At 34.5% G+C, this 19,469-nt stretch overlaps 1 protein-coding gene across 1 annotated transcript; it reads right to left on the bottom strand.

Annotated features, from left to right (window-relative positions):
• Positions 1–690: 690 nt before the first annotated feature.
• Positions 691–19,273, bottom strand: LOC137408521 (mitochondrial inner membrane protein OXA1L-like). The gene is made up of 9 exons (XM_068095078.1): positions 19,094–19,273; positions 15,252–15,434; positions 12,797–12,992; positions 10,708–10,851; positions 9,698–9,783; positions 6,820–6,984; positions 4,862–4,966; positions 3,324–3,492; positions 691–1,360 (listed from the first exon to the last, which is right to left on the bottom strand). Exons 1-9 carry the CDS (start codon positions 19,139–19,141, stop codon positions 1,212–1,214), a joined length of 1,245 nt encoding a protein of 414 aa, XP_067951179.1. The 5' UTR covers positions 19,142–19,273; the 3' UTR covers positions 691–1,211.
• Positions 19,274–19,469: the final 196 nt, after the last annotated feature.

Raw genomic sequence — 19,469 nt, 5'->3', positions numbered from 1 at the left:
AATTTATTTTAAAAGTTGGTAATTTAATAGTATTGCGGGAGAGTCGAAACAGTGAATTGAAGGTTGTAGAACAAAGTTTATAAACTAAAACATACAATGGTGAATCTAGTATTATGGTACCATGAAACAGAAAATGATGTTTGTCATACGTGTGAAAGGATAAATATTGAGGGCGTAATTTATGCAGGATTTTGAAGCCTGAACCAAAATGCGGAAACAAGCGAGTAAGTTTGGGATGAGGCAACTTATTCAAAGATTTTGTGATACGATTGGATAAGTGAGGTAAGCTGGAATACATGACCGATAGTACACAAGTCTTAGTGTGGATTTCTGCACGAAGAATATCCTTTTGTACTGTTGATATGGTGAGACAGGGTTACAGGGAACCTCAACAATTGAAGACAAACTCAGTTGCAGAAAGCAATTTAAAGCTGGAGGTGATTTCTGGCACCACAAATGACCTTTTTTGGGAATAGATTTATTTTTGTTGTGCCAAATTTTGTGGGAACCTTTTACTAAAGAATTTTAATCAATTTCAATGTCTAATGTTGCTAAATTTTTGTCTTGTTTTTATCAACTGTTTAAATATTACAAATAAAACACGTCAAAATATTCATAAAAATATGATATCATTTTATCCTTTGGGTTTTTGATATAAAATAAATGATATAATAATGTGATATCATAATATGATAATGATATAAAAACACGAGCAAATCCCAATTTTTCTAAGTTTTCATTCGATAAAACTATATGAATGATAGACGATCCCATCTGTAAAGCTGCGTGTATTGTAGCAAATGAACATACTCTTGCATAAAGGACCGACCAAAGGAAGCAAATCTAAAATTGGTTTTAGCATGATTCCAAATGTAGAAAAGCAATAATTGTTCATTATTGTAATGTTGCATTTCCTCATTTCCAAAACAAAGGATGACCACTCAATCAGAAAGGAAAATAAAAGTAACAGATGGTTTTTCAATATTTTTAATTAAATTAACATCCTTGACAAATTGTATGAACCTTCAATAAAAAAATCAAACAGAAGAATTCTCAGATCAGCCATAAAAAGTCAAGAGCACTTAGCTGAATTATGGATGCTGAGTCAGCTGGATATAACGCTTATATCCATGAGTGATAACAACCTTTAGATCAACTAGTAAATCTCCACTCACAATCACACCCTACTAGCAATAGCTGTTTAGCGTGAATTATGAGCGAGATTTGACCGGTGGTCGACCTTTAGTAGGGTCGTAGCTGTATGTCTTGATAGTAGCAGCACGGGACGCGTCATCGAAGGCTTTAGCATTAATAGACTCTCGATCTCGTATCATCCTGTATATATTTTTGGCGCTTCTGTCTACAAGTACACACATGTAGGTCTCTCTGACAACATGAATTCTATTCAACAATTGCTTTGTACTGTATGTTGCAACTGTCTTATGCTGTATCAAACACTCCCATAGCAACACATACATCGAGATTTATGAATATTAGAGATAAACATATTAACATTTCTGAAATTACTAGTTTTTTTATTTATTTTATTATTAGCAAAATGCCAGGCATTGCACGGGTATTAAAAATCAGCTTATAAACAGTAACAGGCAATGTAGTTGCCTGCCACTTCCTAATAGCCTGGCACATTGCCAATGACTAACTTGAGTAAGCTAGTTAGTAAACTTATTAGTAAACTTACTAATAAGAGCCGTGAGAGCAAGCTTTAATGACTTGCGTAACATAGCACGGTATGCGCATTTTCACCCCCGCATAACGACATATATTGCCCAGTGAATCCATCAATCTCACGAAGCATAATGGATAAGATAGTTGCCTGGTGAATGAGAGGTTCCGAGATCAAATCTAGCATGAAATGGGTATTTCATTGCTGAATTTTAATAGCTATAGCTGGACACACAAACTTTGAGATTTGTATACAATGTTTACTTTAATTAGCTCATGGACTTGTGAAGAGAAATGTATATTTTAATATAACTTATTAAAATGTATATGTATAATAAAACATATTAGCTTTAACATGAACTTAAAAATATCATAACTTTTGTGATTTGTAAATACATTGGACCAAATAATTAAACTTAAATTATTTTTAAACTATTTTAACTTATTTAAAATTCAAATTATTATCACTTGAACTTTATTATTTTCAATAGTTTGAATTTATTTAAAATTCTAATTATTTAAAAACCTAAATACTGATTCAGGTTTATTTATTTGAGATCCTAATAAACATGAATACAAATAAATAAACTATGCTAATTTGGTATTTTAGAGTAACTGGAGCAATTTTGTGAACAGACAAACAGACAGACTAAAGCTATGAATTATGTGTACTAAAGAAGATAATCATTGAGGCTTGTTTTTGTGTTACCAAAGAAAATAGTACAGACTATTGAGTCTCTTAGATTTGACCGCAGTCATCTGAGAATTCTGACACCAGAGACGTATTAGCTGTCAATAGGATTTTAAGCCCCATATAGCCGGTATTAACGCGATATTCAGTCATATGCAAATGTTTATATTCACCACGTAGATTATGAACATCATCCTCCCTTGTTATACTTTCAACTCTTTCGCTACCACAAGCCGATGTATTAGTTCGGGTTATCTTTTCTTTGTGCCCGGAAGCCGATACATCGGCTTTTAGACAGTGCGTTAGTTTATTTATAATAACTCAGCTTTCGCTTCAGATAGACCAATAAGATCTGGTCTCCATGAAAACAAGCTTGTTGCTAACGATATAGACTAATCAGCAAGCCTCTCACTAGCGGCTCACTAATTATCAAACAGAAACTTCACTGCAGAAAAAGCACGGACAAAAAATAATATAGCCGTTTATAGCTGTAGAAACTTCTAACATTCATAACCATTGGGACTCCAGTAACTCTAAATCGAGTAATTCTGACTCTTCTAGTGCATGTACTTCCTGTGAAAAACTGTAATAGTAACCGAATATTATGGCGACAGTCAAAATATGACTATCGAAATTGCTGGCATAATATTGTTGGTAAAGTTTGTAAAATTTTTGTCGTTTTATAATGAAGTTAATTTAAGATTTTTATCTATTTCCTAATAAAGTATCTTCTTCTCAACAACCTGTTTTTTAAATTAAGTGGATATCTTCATTCTTTATCAAGCTATCACAAAATTAGTGACATTATGTAAACATTTGCGTGAATAAAAAAAAATTCGCTCAGAGCTAGAAATAAATTCGGTAGGGAGAGAATTAAACAATAAAAATATTGCGCCTGTCAAGTATTCTTTGTATCAAGTGGGGCTGATGGTGAGAATGGCAGACTCACCTCGTTTCAGTTTGTCAAGTAAACCATCGGTATCTGGCTTCACAAAATCACTTTTATCCTGACGATTCACCGCCGGTATGCTGAGACGTGACCTCATTGCGGGGTGCCGTATGATATATCCATTGCACGCTCCAACAACATTGCTGGTAAACCAGTAGACAGCCAAAGCCTGCCATAAAGTATGTCATGTATTAAATCAACTGTGCCCAGCCTATGGCCTGTGGGTAAAATCTGGCCCATGAAGCTGGCTCATGTGGCCCGCTCTTATGCAGTTCCTTGGAATAAAAAATTATAGTTACATTATAATATTAAATTAACTCTTAAAAGGAAGACGAGATATCGTAATATAGCCAAAGAGTCTCCAACTCACTGATATTTTTCAGAAGCTAGACGCAAATTATTTCAATCCCGTTCCCATCTTTTAGGCTTATGGACCCGTTTATGTCCATCCCATGTGCTGTCTTTCACTACGCACCTCTGAGGCACCGATGAGTCCGAAATTTAAGTGGACATTAAAAACTTTTCTAGTTATTTATTGTGAACCATGTTACAGAATAAACAAATAAACGCATTCATATTTATATTTTTTATAATAAAATGAACAATTATCTATGCAACACAAAAGATCTGAATTGATATCTGAATCGGATTATTTTTCGATAAGAATCTGTAAATCGGATCAGTATCTGAATAGGCTGGCGAATTTAGAATCGGAGCATCTCCACTTTACACAATGCTACGCTCAAATGCTACAAATGAAGCAATTTTACTGCCGCCTACCCAGCACTTGATGAGTGTATATAACATGTAAATTATTGTTTTCTTATCGATTTGTGTTTGTTCTGAAACTTGCTAAATGGACATAAAAATTTTACTTCTTATTATTAACATTATTATTATTAGTTCATGAGAAAATTAGCAAATTAAATAAAGCAGCTTACTACTTCATGATTTTTTGAAAAAAAGACAGACTTTGACTAAGTCTCTGTCATACCTTTTTAAATTGTTGACTCAACAAAGAAAAAGCTCTACTTGAAGCTCAATCACATAACAAAATAAGTTTACTAAATCGTTTTGTTAAGACCCAAAAAACTTCTTCCTCCTCTTGGCTTTTCCCATTTACACGTTGTCACTACAAATGGTATATCCTGGTACAGAATATATTCTGACCATTTGTTCCTGAGATTTTTTACAAGAGCGCTGTGACTGGATGCCCCTCAAAACACCACCTACGGCCCTTCTGTGTTTCGAACCACTGACCCATTAATTGTATGCCGGCACACTAACACCTGAACTATGGCTGCGCCTTGTAAGACCCAAAAAATACCATCTAAAACTTAGTTGCTGGTGAACTGAATGACTGCAATGATCTCAAAAGAGTATGGGTCTACAGCTACTGTAATACCTCTATTTGAGCACCACCTTTATTTGAACGTTACCTCTAATAAAACACCACTATAGGAAAAGGGTTGAAAAATACAGCCCCATGGCTTTCAAATAGAGGTTTCACAGTAGTAGAGGTTAGCCTGGGTTCTCACCGATGGATTGAAAGACATGAAGACCGGGGTAGAGATGAGCACCAATGCCCTGATCAAGTTTTTTCTCTTTGAAAATGTTCCCGTCTGGATGCCGTCTGCTCCCAACTGCAACAGTTTTCATCTAATCATAAACCATTTCCTTCAGATGCAAAGCTCGGTCAAAAACAAAACAGCTGACACTTCTACAACAAATCTATAATACGTTAAATCAGATCTTATTTTACCACATCAAAGCGGTAGTAAAGCTTTTAGAAGGATTCCAATCGTTAGACAATGTGTTTTTCCTTGTGGTTATATAAATGATGTCATCATACATTATTTTTGTAAAAATTTTGCAGAAAGTTTTTCCAAATAAACAATCATTTATAGGAATAGTCATGGTGTGTGTGTCTGTTAGTCTGCACCAATGCTAGCGTTTCCACATTTTTTGGCCTCATGAAAGATATCCCGAGTATCGGAGGGCTTAATGCTAATCTATACATATAAATCTGTGTTTCTCTTTGTCTTTTTGTTAAACCCTGTGTCTAGTTATTGCAATTAAGATCCAGCCATTAAAAATACGCACGACCCAGATTTTCATCTAGGGACCTACAGATCTAGCAGCGGTGAACTTAACCATTATGCTACACAGAATACAATGGATTCATTGAGCAAATAGTCATTACATTGGTTAAGATACTCACACTCAACACGCTTAGGGTTAATAATCAGTACTGTTGACCATTGAGTGTAACTATTATTAAGCTGACACAATATGTAGGTATTGTATTAGTACAGATTTTAGTAAAGATCTAGCTTTCCAGGTAAGTTACTCAAATTCATTAAGTAATCATTTTATTACCGGCGCATTGCTGGGCTTTCCGATAGTACATAATAAAAGATGCAAAACTATTTTTAAGTTGTAATGATTCTAAACCCAAACCAGGGCTATTCTTACCAGTTCCACTGACCACATGATCACCAGACAGTCGCCGACCAGGAAGCAAACATAACCATTGATATAATGGTAAAAACATAGTTTAAAAACGCAGACGTTTAATAATAATTGAAACTGGTACAAACGTTTATCTTTTGCTGAATGAGACTGCGTAACAAGTAGCAGAGAGTACAAAAGGCAATTAATATCACTCAAAAGGACAGATGTTTATATTAGGACAGCTGGGTGACCCTAAACCATCGATTTACATGCTTTGAGAGACCTTATCACGGAGTAGTTATTCCTTTGGAGTACTGCTTCAAGGCTGGTTTCCATATAATCACCGGAGATTGTAAATAACTGTACTTCATGAATTCTAATTGATTTTCATGCCAAAACCAAAGTAGGTCCATGAACTAATAGCATGTTTTACCTAGTTGCTAATGTATTCAAAGTAGGTCCATGAACTAATAGCATGTTTTACCTAGTTGCTAATGTATTCAAGCTGTGCATCACCTATCTATTTACAATAAGAATGATTTTTTATGATCACATATATTTAGCTCGTATTTTAATTATTTAATAACATTTAATAAATTATATATAATATATAATATATAACTATACATCATACCTTATATATAATTGTATAAAACTATATATTGCAATATATATTATAAAATATTATCGTATAAATAATGATATGAATGATTCCTTGTGTAATGGTGATTTATTTCAGACCTGACAATTTTCAGTGTAAGCGATACTGCAACTAAAATGCACAGGCTTATAAGTTCATTCCAAGGCCTTCCACTCACAGGAGAAGGCCTTGGAAACATTTATGAAATAGATGTTTCTAAGTATCACAAACACAAAACAGTTCCTTTTTACGTTGAAATATACAAATAAATCTTAACAAAAATATACAAGCCTTTTTTTACATAATAATAATATTACGATATATCACGATGTGATACTTCACATTTGCAACATTAAATTGTCTGGTGATCATTGGAAATTGTGAAGCTCTCCCTATTCCTACCTCTATAGTGATGAGTAGTGTAGCTGCAGTCATCATAGGGAGGATAAAGTAGGGGTCAGCGATAGTAAGATCTGTAAACCAATAGAGGCCCCCTGTGGTCATGCTCGGCACGGGCAGAGTGGCCATACCTCTCAGAGCCCAAACGATAGACAAGAATATAGGAGCCTACAAAAGGTTGGCACTTGATGTTAGTCTGTGGCTGAATGTTGGACCTCAGGCTAAATCTAGCCTATAGCAATGTTAAGAATCAGGTAATAGCTTAGCTTAAAAATTCAAAGAAAAAACCAAACACGACTGTTATATAACACCAGCAACAGTTTTTATACTGCAATTTTTTATAAGTAGAATTAACATCACAGTGCTCAACATGAAATATATATATATATATTTCATGCTGAGCACTGTGGCATTCGGCATATATATATATATATATATATATATATATATATATATATATGCCGATTAGCTGAATACAATATATAGATCAGCTAATATATATATATATTAGCTAAATGCCTGGCGTTGCACGAGTATTAAAAAACGGCCTATAAACAATGACAGGTAATGTAGTTGCCTGCCATTTGCCATTAGGCTGGCGCATCGCCAATGACTACCCTACAAGATGAAAATATTGGCGGAGTTAAGTTTCGCGCAAATCGCCTTTTTCATGCATATTCGCGGACTAATTTATTCGAGGAGGAACGCAATCACTCTCTATTAAGAGTTAACTCTATTGCAGCTAGCAATAGGGTTAACTCTATTGCAGCTAGCAATAGAATTAAACCATCGCATGCGCACACCGCGTGTTAAAGTTTCTATTTAGCTGACAACTACGAGCCGATCATGCTAAGCTATAAATTTTTGGTACATCCAGAGGTTTTCACGAATATTCATTGCTTTGGAGGCCTTTGATGAACCAACAACTTGTGGTAAGTAATGAGTTTTTTCAAAATAATTTACTAAATTGATAATTGAATATTTTTTTGGTAAAACGCAATATTTATTTTTTCTGTCCCTACCGCTTTGTTATTCGTTTTAGTGTGAGAGAGGAGCCCAATAATCTGCACGATCCATTTTAAGTAAAGCCAATAAATGCAGACTGCGCAACGGTTGGTAATCTACCCGTGAAATAAGTAGAGTAAGCAGCTTTTTCATCATACACGGAGGCACAATGACTGCAAGGGTGGTGGATGTCATTCCTAGAAGATCACCAATCATTCAGGGAGATCTTGAAATTGAAGCAGAAGTGACAGCAGCTGCTAACGAGGAGAATATATCTGTTTTAAAAAGGGAACAAGAATGCCTTTACGATCACAAATTTTTGGCCAATCGGCAGAACGTTGCAATAGTAAGCCACGAGAGGAGTTCTGATGATAACTACCTTACCAGCCATGTAGTAGCGAGAGAATCGCCTTTGACATCTACCCAAGACAGTGACAGCGATATAGCGCTGCTACTACAAAAATAACTAGTCAGAGAGCACCATTACACGCTAGTATTTACTTATCAAGAGTATCAGTTTAATTTTATTGCCAGACAACCGCCATATAGGCCAAACTGTTTCTATTTACTACATTCATTGTTTGTAAAATTTTATTTGTATTTGAAATAAATGTATTTGTACACTCAAGTTTGTAATTAATTATAATATATTTATACGTAAGCTAATTCATAAGCTAAGCATAATTCATGCTAAGCTATAAACATTTGGCTTCATCCAGAAATTTTCATGAATGTTCATCGATTCGGAGGCCTTTGGTGAACCAACAACTTGTGGTAAGTTATGAGTTTTTTCAACATAAAGAACTGCAGAAGATTTTTTTGATGATGCCGTGTCGAATTCCGAATAGCTTGTGACAACCTTGAATAACTTTGTAAAAAAGTGTGATGCATTAGCAATGGGGTTAACTCAAAGCCCCGGCATGGAGTTAAAAAAATTAGAACTCAGCTACGTTTACTACTTCTGCTTAGCGACTAGTTTTCAATTTGAGGCAGTAGTTATTCTCCCTTGTGTTTAACAATAGAACTAATTATTCGCGAAATTTAATAATTTGCGGAATCGTCTGTTCGCGAAATTGCGAATTATTAAATCCGTCATATATTTTCATCCTGTATGGTAATTTGACTAAGCTACTACTCATATTGTTAAACTTGACAATAAGAGCAAGCTTTAGTGACGTTGCGTAACACAGAGTGCTATGCGTATTTTAACCGACATTCCAACTCATATCGCCTAATGAAATCATTGCAACTCGTGTAGCTTAATTTATTAGGTTATTGCCTGGCGAATGAGAGGTTCCGAGTTCAAATCCAGTTTGAAGCGGATCTTTCATTCCTTGATTTTATAGCTGGACACACCGAACGACAGACTTACTTTGAGATATATACATATATATACATGTATGTATATATATACATACATATACATGCATACATATATATGCATACATATATATATATATAAACATATATCAATATATATATATATATATATATAAACATATATTACTTCACTTTTAAACAGAAATGATTTCCAAATTGAGTTGGCCAAGATTCACAAAACAATAAAAGGGTAACAGTTAGCGATTAAAATTAAATAAATGAGTGGTTTGACATATAGTGCTTAAAATATCTTTCTCTGTTAAGAGAGCGGATATTAGGTAAAAGATTGTTTAAGCAGCTAGCAACAATATTTTCAAAGTCAAGTGAAATTTTAAGTTAAAAAGTCTAAGTAAAATTGTCATACTATACCCTGAATAAAATCATCCCTGCAGTATGTACCGTGTTAACAAGATCTGTATCAACATGCTATAGATCAGTGTCCGCGTCCTATAACTGATGAAACACGTATTGCAGGCGTGCTAGTCAAACAACTCACCTGATACATTACACCAAGATACAACTTCCACATCTTGAGTGGGTATTTCTTAGTATAGCTCTCCGCTTTCAACGATAACATTTGTACTGGAATCAAACAAATGAGAGATCAGCAATACTAAAGCAAGGTCTATTGAGCCAATTAGAAATACAAATGGTTTTATTGTATCATTTACAGTATCATCTGTGACTCTAATATAAAGAGTTGATTAAGATATATATTTATCTTCTATTACAGCATATCTATTATTATTCACAATTCACTATCCTGTCTCCTCCACAATTATTAGATTATCAAATGTCAAAACACGTTTGTGCAAATCACTTACTAATTCCTGATTTTTGTCTTTCCACTTTTTTGCTTTTGGCATGTAATGAAAATCATCATTTTGTTGATGAGTACCAATGCTAACAAGAATTGGTACTACATCCATACATATGTACATTCGTACATACGTACTTACACACATTATTACTCAGCCCGAGTTGTTCACATGCCATAAACTTAGCAAATTGAAGTTATCACCTCTCGAAACATCAATGGAGTATAACTCCAAACTATAAAACATTCCAAACTTCAAAGCACTGGATCTAAAGCTAAACCTTGTTTAGACAACTTGCTACAAAAAATCAAGTTTCCAAACATTTTGCTATGCAATGATGAACAGTTTTTACCACACAAAACAAATAGTTCTAATGATAGCTGTTATTGTATATAGAAACCAAACTTTCCAAGAAAATATTTAAAATCACATCGATATGAAAGAGATGCAAACCTTTAATAAAACAAAAAACTGACAGAAATCTAGTCAAAATCATTAATTTCATTGAAAACAATACTCCCAATTAAAACAAGCTGTTCGTCTTAGACAATCTTTGCGAATACACAATACATAACAATCGTCAGACCATTAAAATTAACAACAATTAACCACAATAAATAGCAATGCGATTTTGATGTGTTCAGGCGGCCGTGCATCAGCCGGTCTGTAGTGCTTGGTAACATCTTACCTGCCTCCACGTTGTTGGTCATCTTAGCCTTATGCATTTGCTCACGAAGTTCCATATATTTGGGGAGGCTGTTTTGTACAGGAATTGTATGCCTCAGAGTGAGCACTTGTAGGGGGAAGAGAAGAATTCTCAAAGAAACTCCAACTAAAATAGCAGAAATACTGAGAATACCAAAAACAACAAAAAAACCAATCATACGTCCTGTAACAACTATTCTGACAATATCATTGCCAGCCACTTTAACAATCTCCCCCCTAATATCAGTTCTCTTAACACATAAAGGTATTGTAAACACTTCATGTGAAACCATTTATTTCTATTGGACTAACTGTTAATCCTTTTGTTTTCATAATTCTTGTATGGCATAATTTGGAAAACATTTCCGTTAGAAATGAAATTATTGAAATATATATAGTCTATTCTCATACGTATTTATAGTAGGCGCTCCTACAACGTAAATAATTCATTCTAGGAATGTTTAGGTTATAGGGAATTTGTGTTATAACAATAAAATACATTTCAATTGCCTAATCCAAATTAATCCTCTTCAAACTCTCCCCTTTGCGCATACAAAAAGGAGGAATCTTGACTTGACTTTTTTAATTTGTCGGCTGTACAGTAACTGTAGCATTATTAGTTTGCAATGACAGCTTTCCTCCTTCTGATCAACTTCACTGGTTTTAGAGACTATGATTGTGGTAATTCTACAATAAGTTGATGGGGAGCGCATGATTTCGACACTCACTTACTCCGATTTGCTTATTTTCTCAACATAAAAGTGTATTCTGCAAAGTAAAACTAAAAACAAATATTTTATATGTCTACAAAAAATCAATACAACAAAATATTTTCACTGTACAAAAAGCTGTACAAATGATTCATTGTTTATCTGCATCAAGAGGTGAAGGTTAGGATAAAAGCGAACTTTCGATGATACTCCAACTCGTGACATTCAGATTGGTAGAGCGACACTGTAACACATGTACCACTTAATTGCCTTCAAGTATTTATGAACAATTGCACAGCTCTGTTTTGTCGAAACATCTGACGATCTGTCAGATCGAACTAGAATATCATAGAGGTTATATATATAATAGATGTAATGCAGATTAACAATCAAATCGATCTAGAAAACTTGCCCGACTTGACACTTTACGTTATATGAAATTTACGTTATATGAGTTATACGTTATATGAGGTATACGTTATATGAGTTATACGTTTTATGAGGTATACGTTATATGAGTTATACGTTATATGAGGTATACGTTATATGAGGTATACGTTATATGAGGTATATGTTATATGAGTTATACGTTATATGAGTGTCTAGCCTACTGTATACATATATATATATATTTTATTAGGTTAAATTATTCTTCTTTCAACAACTACATGATTTTTTTCTAACCAAATTCCCATACATAGTTTAGGCTTATACATTTGTCTTTCTAATTAATAATCATAACTCTCAAAGCTTTTAAAAACTGACACACATTCTACAAAAACATTGCATACAATGCTACACATGTTCAAACAGGGTAAAGGGTAGGGTTTTCTACGGCTTATTTAACGCGAAACAGCAGGTCCACTCCAAGCAATGCTGGGCTGGATTGGCAATCCTACAACTCTCATTTTTAATACGAATGTCTAGCGATCTATCTTAATAGGAACTACAAAACATGCCTTCACAGGCAGTAAAGACAATTGTACTCAGTGAACACGTTCATGGATTGTTGTCGTGAAAGCGGTATAGCAATTTGCATTGAGATTGAAAAAACCTCGAGTAATATCAATCTTACTGCTAGTTTTAAATGAACTCCAAAATTTGCAAAAACCACTTTTTCTTTGGGGAATGCTCCAAATATTATCCTAAATTAATCAATGGAACTATTGGATAAAAAAGATACATGGGAATCGACTCCTTCCTGCATAAAAATCAAGAATGGCAGATGAAAGTCTGTAGCCTCACATTGTAAAAAACAGACTCACATTGTAAAAACCTCAGATTTACCCCTGATATTGTTACTTACGGATGGCGATAGAGGCCTACCATGGCAGATCTACAGACCCTGATATTGTTACTTACGGATGGCGATAGAGGCCCACCATGGCAGATCTACAGACACGTGTAGGGTTTCAAGAGCACTCTGCACCCAGCCTGACGGGTAGTAAGAGCAGAGGCCAAGGCTAGAGAAGGTAGGTTCTCCGAGAGCATTCAGTTGTTCAGCGGTAGAGGCAACACTCGCACTCGGTGGCTCAGGAATATAAACGGAAGGAGTGACCTGCAAGGAAAAAGTAACACCAGTGTTTCATTCCTTTTTATAAGCACTATGTTTCCATGAAGCGGTTAATCCACAAGTTTGCAAGATGGAAACGGCAAACCCGCAGGTCAAGTGAGTTTTGTTACTGGCAAACTTTATGAGCTGTTTCATGATTGCGAAAGATGGACACCGCACTTGCGAATGATGTGCAAGAATGTGCAGCACACACTGTTATATTTTAGACATCTTTCACACTTCAGCCATTCCTATTTCGAAGGCATGCCGCTAAACCAGACAAGCCAATGCCCAGCATTGCACGGACATTCAGCAAGAATTTTACATATGCTGAAAAATTTGTGTTTATAACCGGTTTGACTGTAAATAAATCAGACATAAAACTGTGTGAATATTAACTAACTTCTAGGAAATAATATTCATAACAAACATAATTTTTTGACTTCTCTCAAGTCCTAAAACTTGAACCCTTGGCTGACCATCTTTGTAATGCACAAATAACAGATGGATAATCTATACACATTCAAATGAAAATAAATTTAGACTTTATTATACAGCATAATACCAATAGAATCTATTTTCTTCACAAATGCTCAACTCCTTTTAAAACTGACTTGTTTTTAAAATTGGCGTTTATTTTTAAAAAAGGCAATGTTATCTCAGTATCAGAATATTTGCTGATAAAGCATTTTTAACTGAACTATTAACAATTAGATTTTTAGTAATTCCTTTACTTGGGCTGTTATTATTTCAGCTACCTTCACTTGAGTTAAAGTTTAACACTAAATTATTTTAGCTATTTCTTAAACTTTATTGACAGTAGAGAGGGAGGATTCAGTTCCCTAGTGAACTAGCATGTTAACAGACCAATACTTTCTGTAAAAAAGCAACAAGAGATACATTAATTTTAGCCTTAGCGCATGCAATGGCTATTAGACTAAAACATTTAGGGCACCTTCAGATTCCCTACGCGCACCTTAGCAGGGCGTGAATGAATTTCGGAAGAATATCCACTGTAGAACTACATTCTGAATATTACCCACAGTGGTATGTGATCGACGTGGTAATTACTCCCTCAGACTTGCAAAGAAACACAATAGATACACATCTAGCATACATAGAAGGCGTGTGCTATAAGGTGATTGTTCATCTCAGTCCTGTTTGTTCAGCTTTTTGGGTTGCCAATTAATAAACTTTACCTGTACAAAATTCTCTTAATAACAAATTCAAAGTTTTATTTAAATGACTATAAAGTAAAAAAAGATTCTCACTATAATACTAAATTTTTAAAAATCAGTCTACCATTACCAGGATTTTATACTGCTTCGAGCCAGAAAAATTTGAATATAGAGTTCCATTTCAATGGAACAGTCTCCTATTAACTTTACATGAAAGTGCAATACTCAGTAACTTTAAAAGAGATGTCAAGAGCCACTTTTTAAATGTCAATTAACCAATTGTGCCTACTGTTCTAATTTGAATGAGACGATGAATGTTATTATCTCCATCGCGAGGTTGTGCCAAATTCCGTGGGCTCAGCAGCTCGACTAGTTGCAGTGCTACTGCCCATGTGGGCCTCATCATACCTTAACATGTAGGAATAGAGTTTTTATTTTGTTTTCTCATTTAACCAATGTTGTAACTACAGTATATTTCTCTTTATTTGATGTTATATTTTACTGATTGATGGAATAAAGCACACACGGTTATCGTACTCTAAAAATTCTACAGAATTTATAAAGATCTGGCTTCATTGTTTTGGCTCATACGTTGCCACAATTGCACATCGCCAATGTAAAAAGACTTGGCTATCATATACCTACAAGAGACAAATGGCTTTATTGTACCATTTTACACTATCATCTGTGGCTTTAACAGAAACAGTTAATTAAATTATTTATCTTTAACTATAGTACACTTATCTATTAGGCCTACTATTTATTCATTCTGAGCTGAAAGTTCACACACTATAAATTAACAAATAGAAGTTATCACCTCTTGAAAATCGACAGAGGATAACTCCAAACTATAAAACAAACCAAAAAAGTCAGAAATGACAGTAGTTTTCCTCCAATGGGGAGGGTACATGACGCCTCTTTTGTATATAGTTGCATATCCCCTAGATGTAGCACCCTAAGAGGCATGGTAAGTATTAGTGTGACAGAAGATACATAAAACAGCTCAGAATCTCTCTATCAATTATAGTATAAAGCCACATGGCAGAGTGGCTATACAATATGCTAAAATGAACAAAGAATGACTTACTGGTGCATCCGACTTCCATCTAAATGTGGTTAGCAAAGGGTGGTGCTTAGGATTCAAGCTTAAACTGTTAAAATCCTTTTTCAAAGGTCTGTGAGTGAGAGCGCAACTACTGAACTTCCTTAAATCGTATCTCCCCGAATTTGCATTGTGAAAAGAAGAGCAGCAATGCAAGAACCGCGTTTTCTAAAAGAAATATGACAGCTCTTGAAATGACAAAGGACAGCTTATGAAATGAAAAATGACAGCTTGGAGAAATGATAAATGACAGCTTATGAAATGACAAATGACAGCTTGGGTAAATGACAAATGGCAGCTTATGAAATGACAAATGACAGCTTGGGTAAATGACAAATGGCAGCTTATGAAATGACAAATGACAGCTTATGAAATGACAAATGTCAGCTCATGAAATGACAAGTGTCAATGATCAAAGCAAAATTTGTTAAAATTGTTGCATAGTTGTTTCATAAGGATTCTTTGAATGAATCCTTGATAGAGGAATTCCATTATTGCGAAGAATTCCAAACCAATGAGCCTATAAATCGTGGCTATTTTAGTTAATTTAACCTGGGAGGTGATGGTTGCCTATTGCTGCCATAAATGTATGCGGGCAAAAAGAATAAAAGGGACTACCATAGAACTAGCTCTGATCTACCTTCCGATGAAACTTGGCCTATCTCGTTTCATTAACACGAAAAAGAACTTTGTTGAAAATGAAATATGGTTTGATAACAACAGTTGTGTATGAAACAAACTAAACCCCTTTGTTTGAAAACTAAAATTCTCATTTACAACATTGTTACTCATTGTGAATTTAGTCAATAGCAATAAATTATATATTAAATTATTCTTCATTCTGTCCTGATTTCAAATCTGTCAACCAAACAGCCGTAAAACTATGTTTTTGAATGATCATGTAGGCCAACATTTTTATTTGCTTATGTTAATTCATATACGGTATATGACCTGACTTAAGCAAATAAAAATCTTATTGCTCATAACAATTCACTTTACTGCAAAAATTTACTATGAGTAACAACGTTGTGATTGACAATTTTAGTTTTGTGGCAAATTAGAATTTTAGTTTTCCGATAAAGGGGTCTATTTTATTTCGCACGCCACAATACACGGAACGTTTAAGAAATAAGGTGATTTTATTGAGTCACATGATTTGTTTTATTTCACTATTTAGTTCTCGTACTACTTATGAGTCTTGAGTGATCTTTTCCCCTTCTCAATCGGCTTATGTAAAGTTTGATTTTGTATCAATAAACTACATGTATATAAATAAATCCCTTTTTGTCACTGTGTGTTTGTAAGTCAGCGCAATAGCTATGCGTTCCCGCATCTTTCAGCTGATTTCATCCAAATTTAATAAGAATGTGCTTTGTGCCTTCCGCATGGTCTCAAAAAATATTGGGTTTCAAAACTCCATTCAGTTTCTGTGAACCAGCCTCTTGAACACCCACCTGCTGACTATCTGCCTGAGAATGAAAGGAATCTCAGATAACACTGCTACTGCTAGTCCAAGATAAGAGAAGCATTAAGTTTGGTATATTTAAAATTAATCGTCCATTTATTAATGTATTTTACAAAGCCCCAGCTTCAATATGTGTTTAATAAGAATTCTCTACCAGCTAATTCGCAATTCCTCAGGCTGACACAAGGACAGCCATTCCTCTAATTAAAAAATTAGATCCTTCTGAAGTAGCTTCATAATATGTGACTTCTGTGAGATGCTTTTTACCCTATATTTGCAATAATCCAATCCAAATTTTTTTTTATTATACATGATTATTTATATTTAACCATAATTCATGCATATATGTCAACAAAAACTGAACTAGTTTAACTACAAAAAAATTTCAATTATGATTCAATAATAACATTTTTAGCTATCATTGTCCCTTGTTCATCTTTAAACTTTCCCTTAAAATTACTGTTTGCTATTTTTAGATTAAATTAACTGTAGATCTGATGTTGGTGGAAAACAGACATGGCGTGTCTGTTTCATGGCGCGACACATCTATACCTCATTTGCCTTCACAGTGTAGCTATAACCAAAGTCCCAATTCTTAGCCTACTCGTGCTGCTCAACATATGCTGTGATTTTTTTCAACATGTAATATATATTATAAGTTGTTAAAATGAATCTGTTTATTTTTATTATTTAACAATCAAATTGGATGATAACAGCACAACTACTAATGTAAAACATTCAGTAAAATGCAAGTTTCTATATTATGCAACAATTTGCTCTGAGTAGTGTAGATATATATAGGCTTCAAATTTTGCTTGCTTTTTAGGGATTTTTAAAATCTCAAAAAATTATTTCAGAAAAGTCTGATGTATCATTTCAAAAGATTATTTTTCGATAGTGCTCGAATGTTAGGAATAAAACAGAAGTAGCCACTGTGACCTGGAAACGGTCATGCTGATTTAAATAAGGATGCCCACAAGTAGTTGCAGCTTTGATCCGCTGGACCGTTATTTTCAATGTGAGCCACCATGTTTGTGCGCTGCTCTTAAGCCACGGTTGTGAATAGTTAATCAAGTTATTGTGCAGTGCTTTTAGAAACCGGCAGTGCTTGTGATAAACTGTACAATAATCAGGATGACTATCTACAGATACAACACAGTGGTGGATGTTGGTCAAGGTGACCAACATCCAAATTGATAAAAAAGCTTTAAAAATGAATCTTCAAATACAAACCTGCACTTTTTTCATTATACAACTATTAGAAACTAGGCCTAATTGTGTGCTATTATACGACTCTGGGACGATAGTTGCTAAATTCTATCAAAGCATAGTATAAGCTGATACGTATATTTGAAACCATTTCCATGCTTTTGCAACCAGTAGTAGGCTGTTGACATCTGAGCACTAATGCCACACAAACTAATGACTAAGATATATAATTTTTTGTGTTAGAGCAGAGCTTGGCTGCGTCGTTAAAATTTCCATTAAATATTGCTATAGTGTCTCATGGTGAGCCATGTCATCAAAGAGTGCAACGGTATTGCAGAGACATCAACCATAACGCATAAAACGCAGCACTAGTGATATCAATGCTAAAAACTATTTACAAGCTCGTTTCCTGTGAATCTCACGATGGCATCAGTCAGATCAGATTGTTCTCACTGAGAGCCTCTAAAGGCAAACAGACGTGAAAACTCAATTTCAAGAACCTTTTTTTGTTTACTTTTTACTTTTTTTATTATTCTTTATTATATATTTATTTATTGACATATATACATGCACAAATCTCTCCGATTAAATCAAAGAAACTAAACATCTGCACACTCGACATCCCCTTGAAGATCCCTAGTTGTTTTTGGCCAAAAGGAGTGAAAATATTGCCCTGATTTTATAGATGGCATGTACAATTCCCTATTTTGTCTTGTATCGTGCGGGTTATTGGGAAGAGTAAAAGTGTTTTGAATAACACCAGAACTCAACACTTTGCAATACAGTTTTATTCGGGCATCTTTTCTACGTTCTTGTAATGATTTTATGTTAGTGCTTTCCCTTAATTGTGAAAAGCTTACTGGTGATCTTATGCGGTAAACAAATTTCAGACATTTATTTTGGATTTTCTCGATATCTTTTTTAAATGTGGGTCCCACACCTGGCAAGCACATTCAAAGCCTGATCGTATCAGAGTCTTGTATGCCACTAATCTTGTCTTAGTGTCAGCTGTTTTAAGAACTCTATGTAACATTCCTACTAGCTTTTGATGTAATTTTATCTATGTGTTTTTCCCATTTTAATTTACTACTCAGCTCAACTCCTAAATATGGATTTAGGAGTTGACATTCAAACGAATACAAAATAAAATCACCTTAGAAAATGAGCGTGTACATAACAGCTTTACTTCTATCATTGACATAATGCTCTTGAACGCGTGATTCAAAATTCCTACACAACTTATACTATGCCGTTTAAAATGTCGCTTTGCAGGCACATAGTGAAGGAAAAACGCTAGCTGATTGATCTGACATACGCCGGATAAGCAGTGACAATTTCGCCGGACTATTTCAAAAGCGCAGTTTCTTCTCCATATGTGTAGTCGTTTTTGCCTGCTGTCAAACAAGCTCAACAATATTTTGAGCGAGTAGTCCGACTATAATTATCAGAAGTCCTATAACCTCTCTGTCTTATTTCCATAAGCTTAGCGGGGTCGTGTTTTAGATTTATTGCTCAAGGAATATCGAGAT

This window comes from Watersipora subatra, chromosome 11 (assembly GCF_963576615.1).
Source record: "Watersipora subatra chromosome 11, tzWatSuba1.1, whole genome shotgun sequence".
In the NCBI taxonomy this organism is placed as follows: domain Eukaryota; kingdom Metazoa; phylum Bryozoa; class Gymnolaemata; order Cheilostomatida; family Watersiporidae; genus Watersipora; species Watersipora subatra.
Note: the sequence above shows the minus strand (reverse complement) of the source record. Positions and strands in the feature narration are given on the sequence as shown.

Excerpts from the sequence above, each read along its gene's own strand:
- LOC137408521 (XM_068095078.1), bottom strand. The coding sequence starts at position 19,141 with ATGTCAATGATAGAAGTAAAGCTGTTATGTACACGCTCATTTTCTAAG. Across the intron at positions 3,493-4,861 it reads TCATGTCTTTCAATCCATCG|GCTTTGGCTGTCTACTGGTT; the intron begins GTGAGAACCCAG and ends ACTTTATGGCAG. Across the intron at positions 1,361-3,323 it reads ACTTGACAAACTGAAACGAG|ACAGAAGCGCCAAAAATATA; the intron begins GTGAGTCTGCCA and ends GTGTACTTGTAG.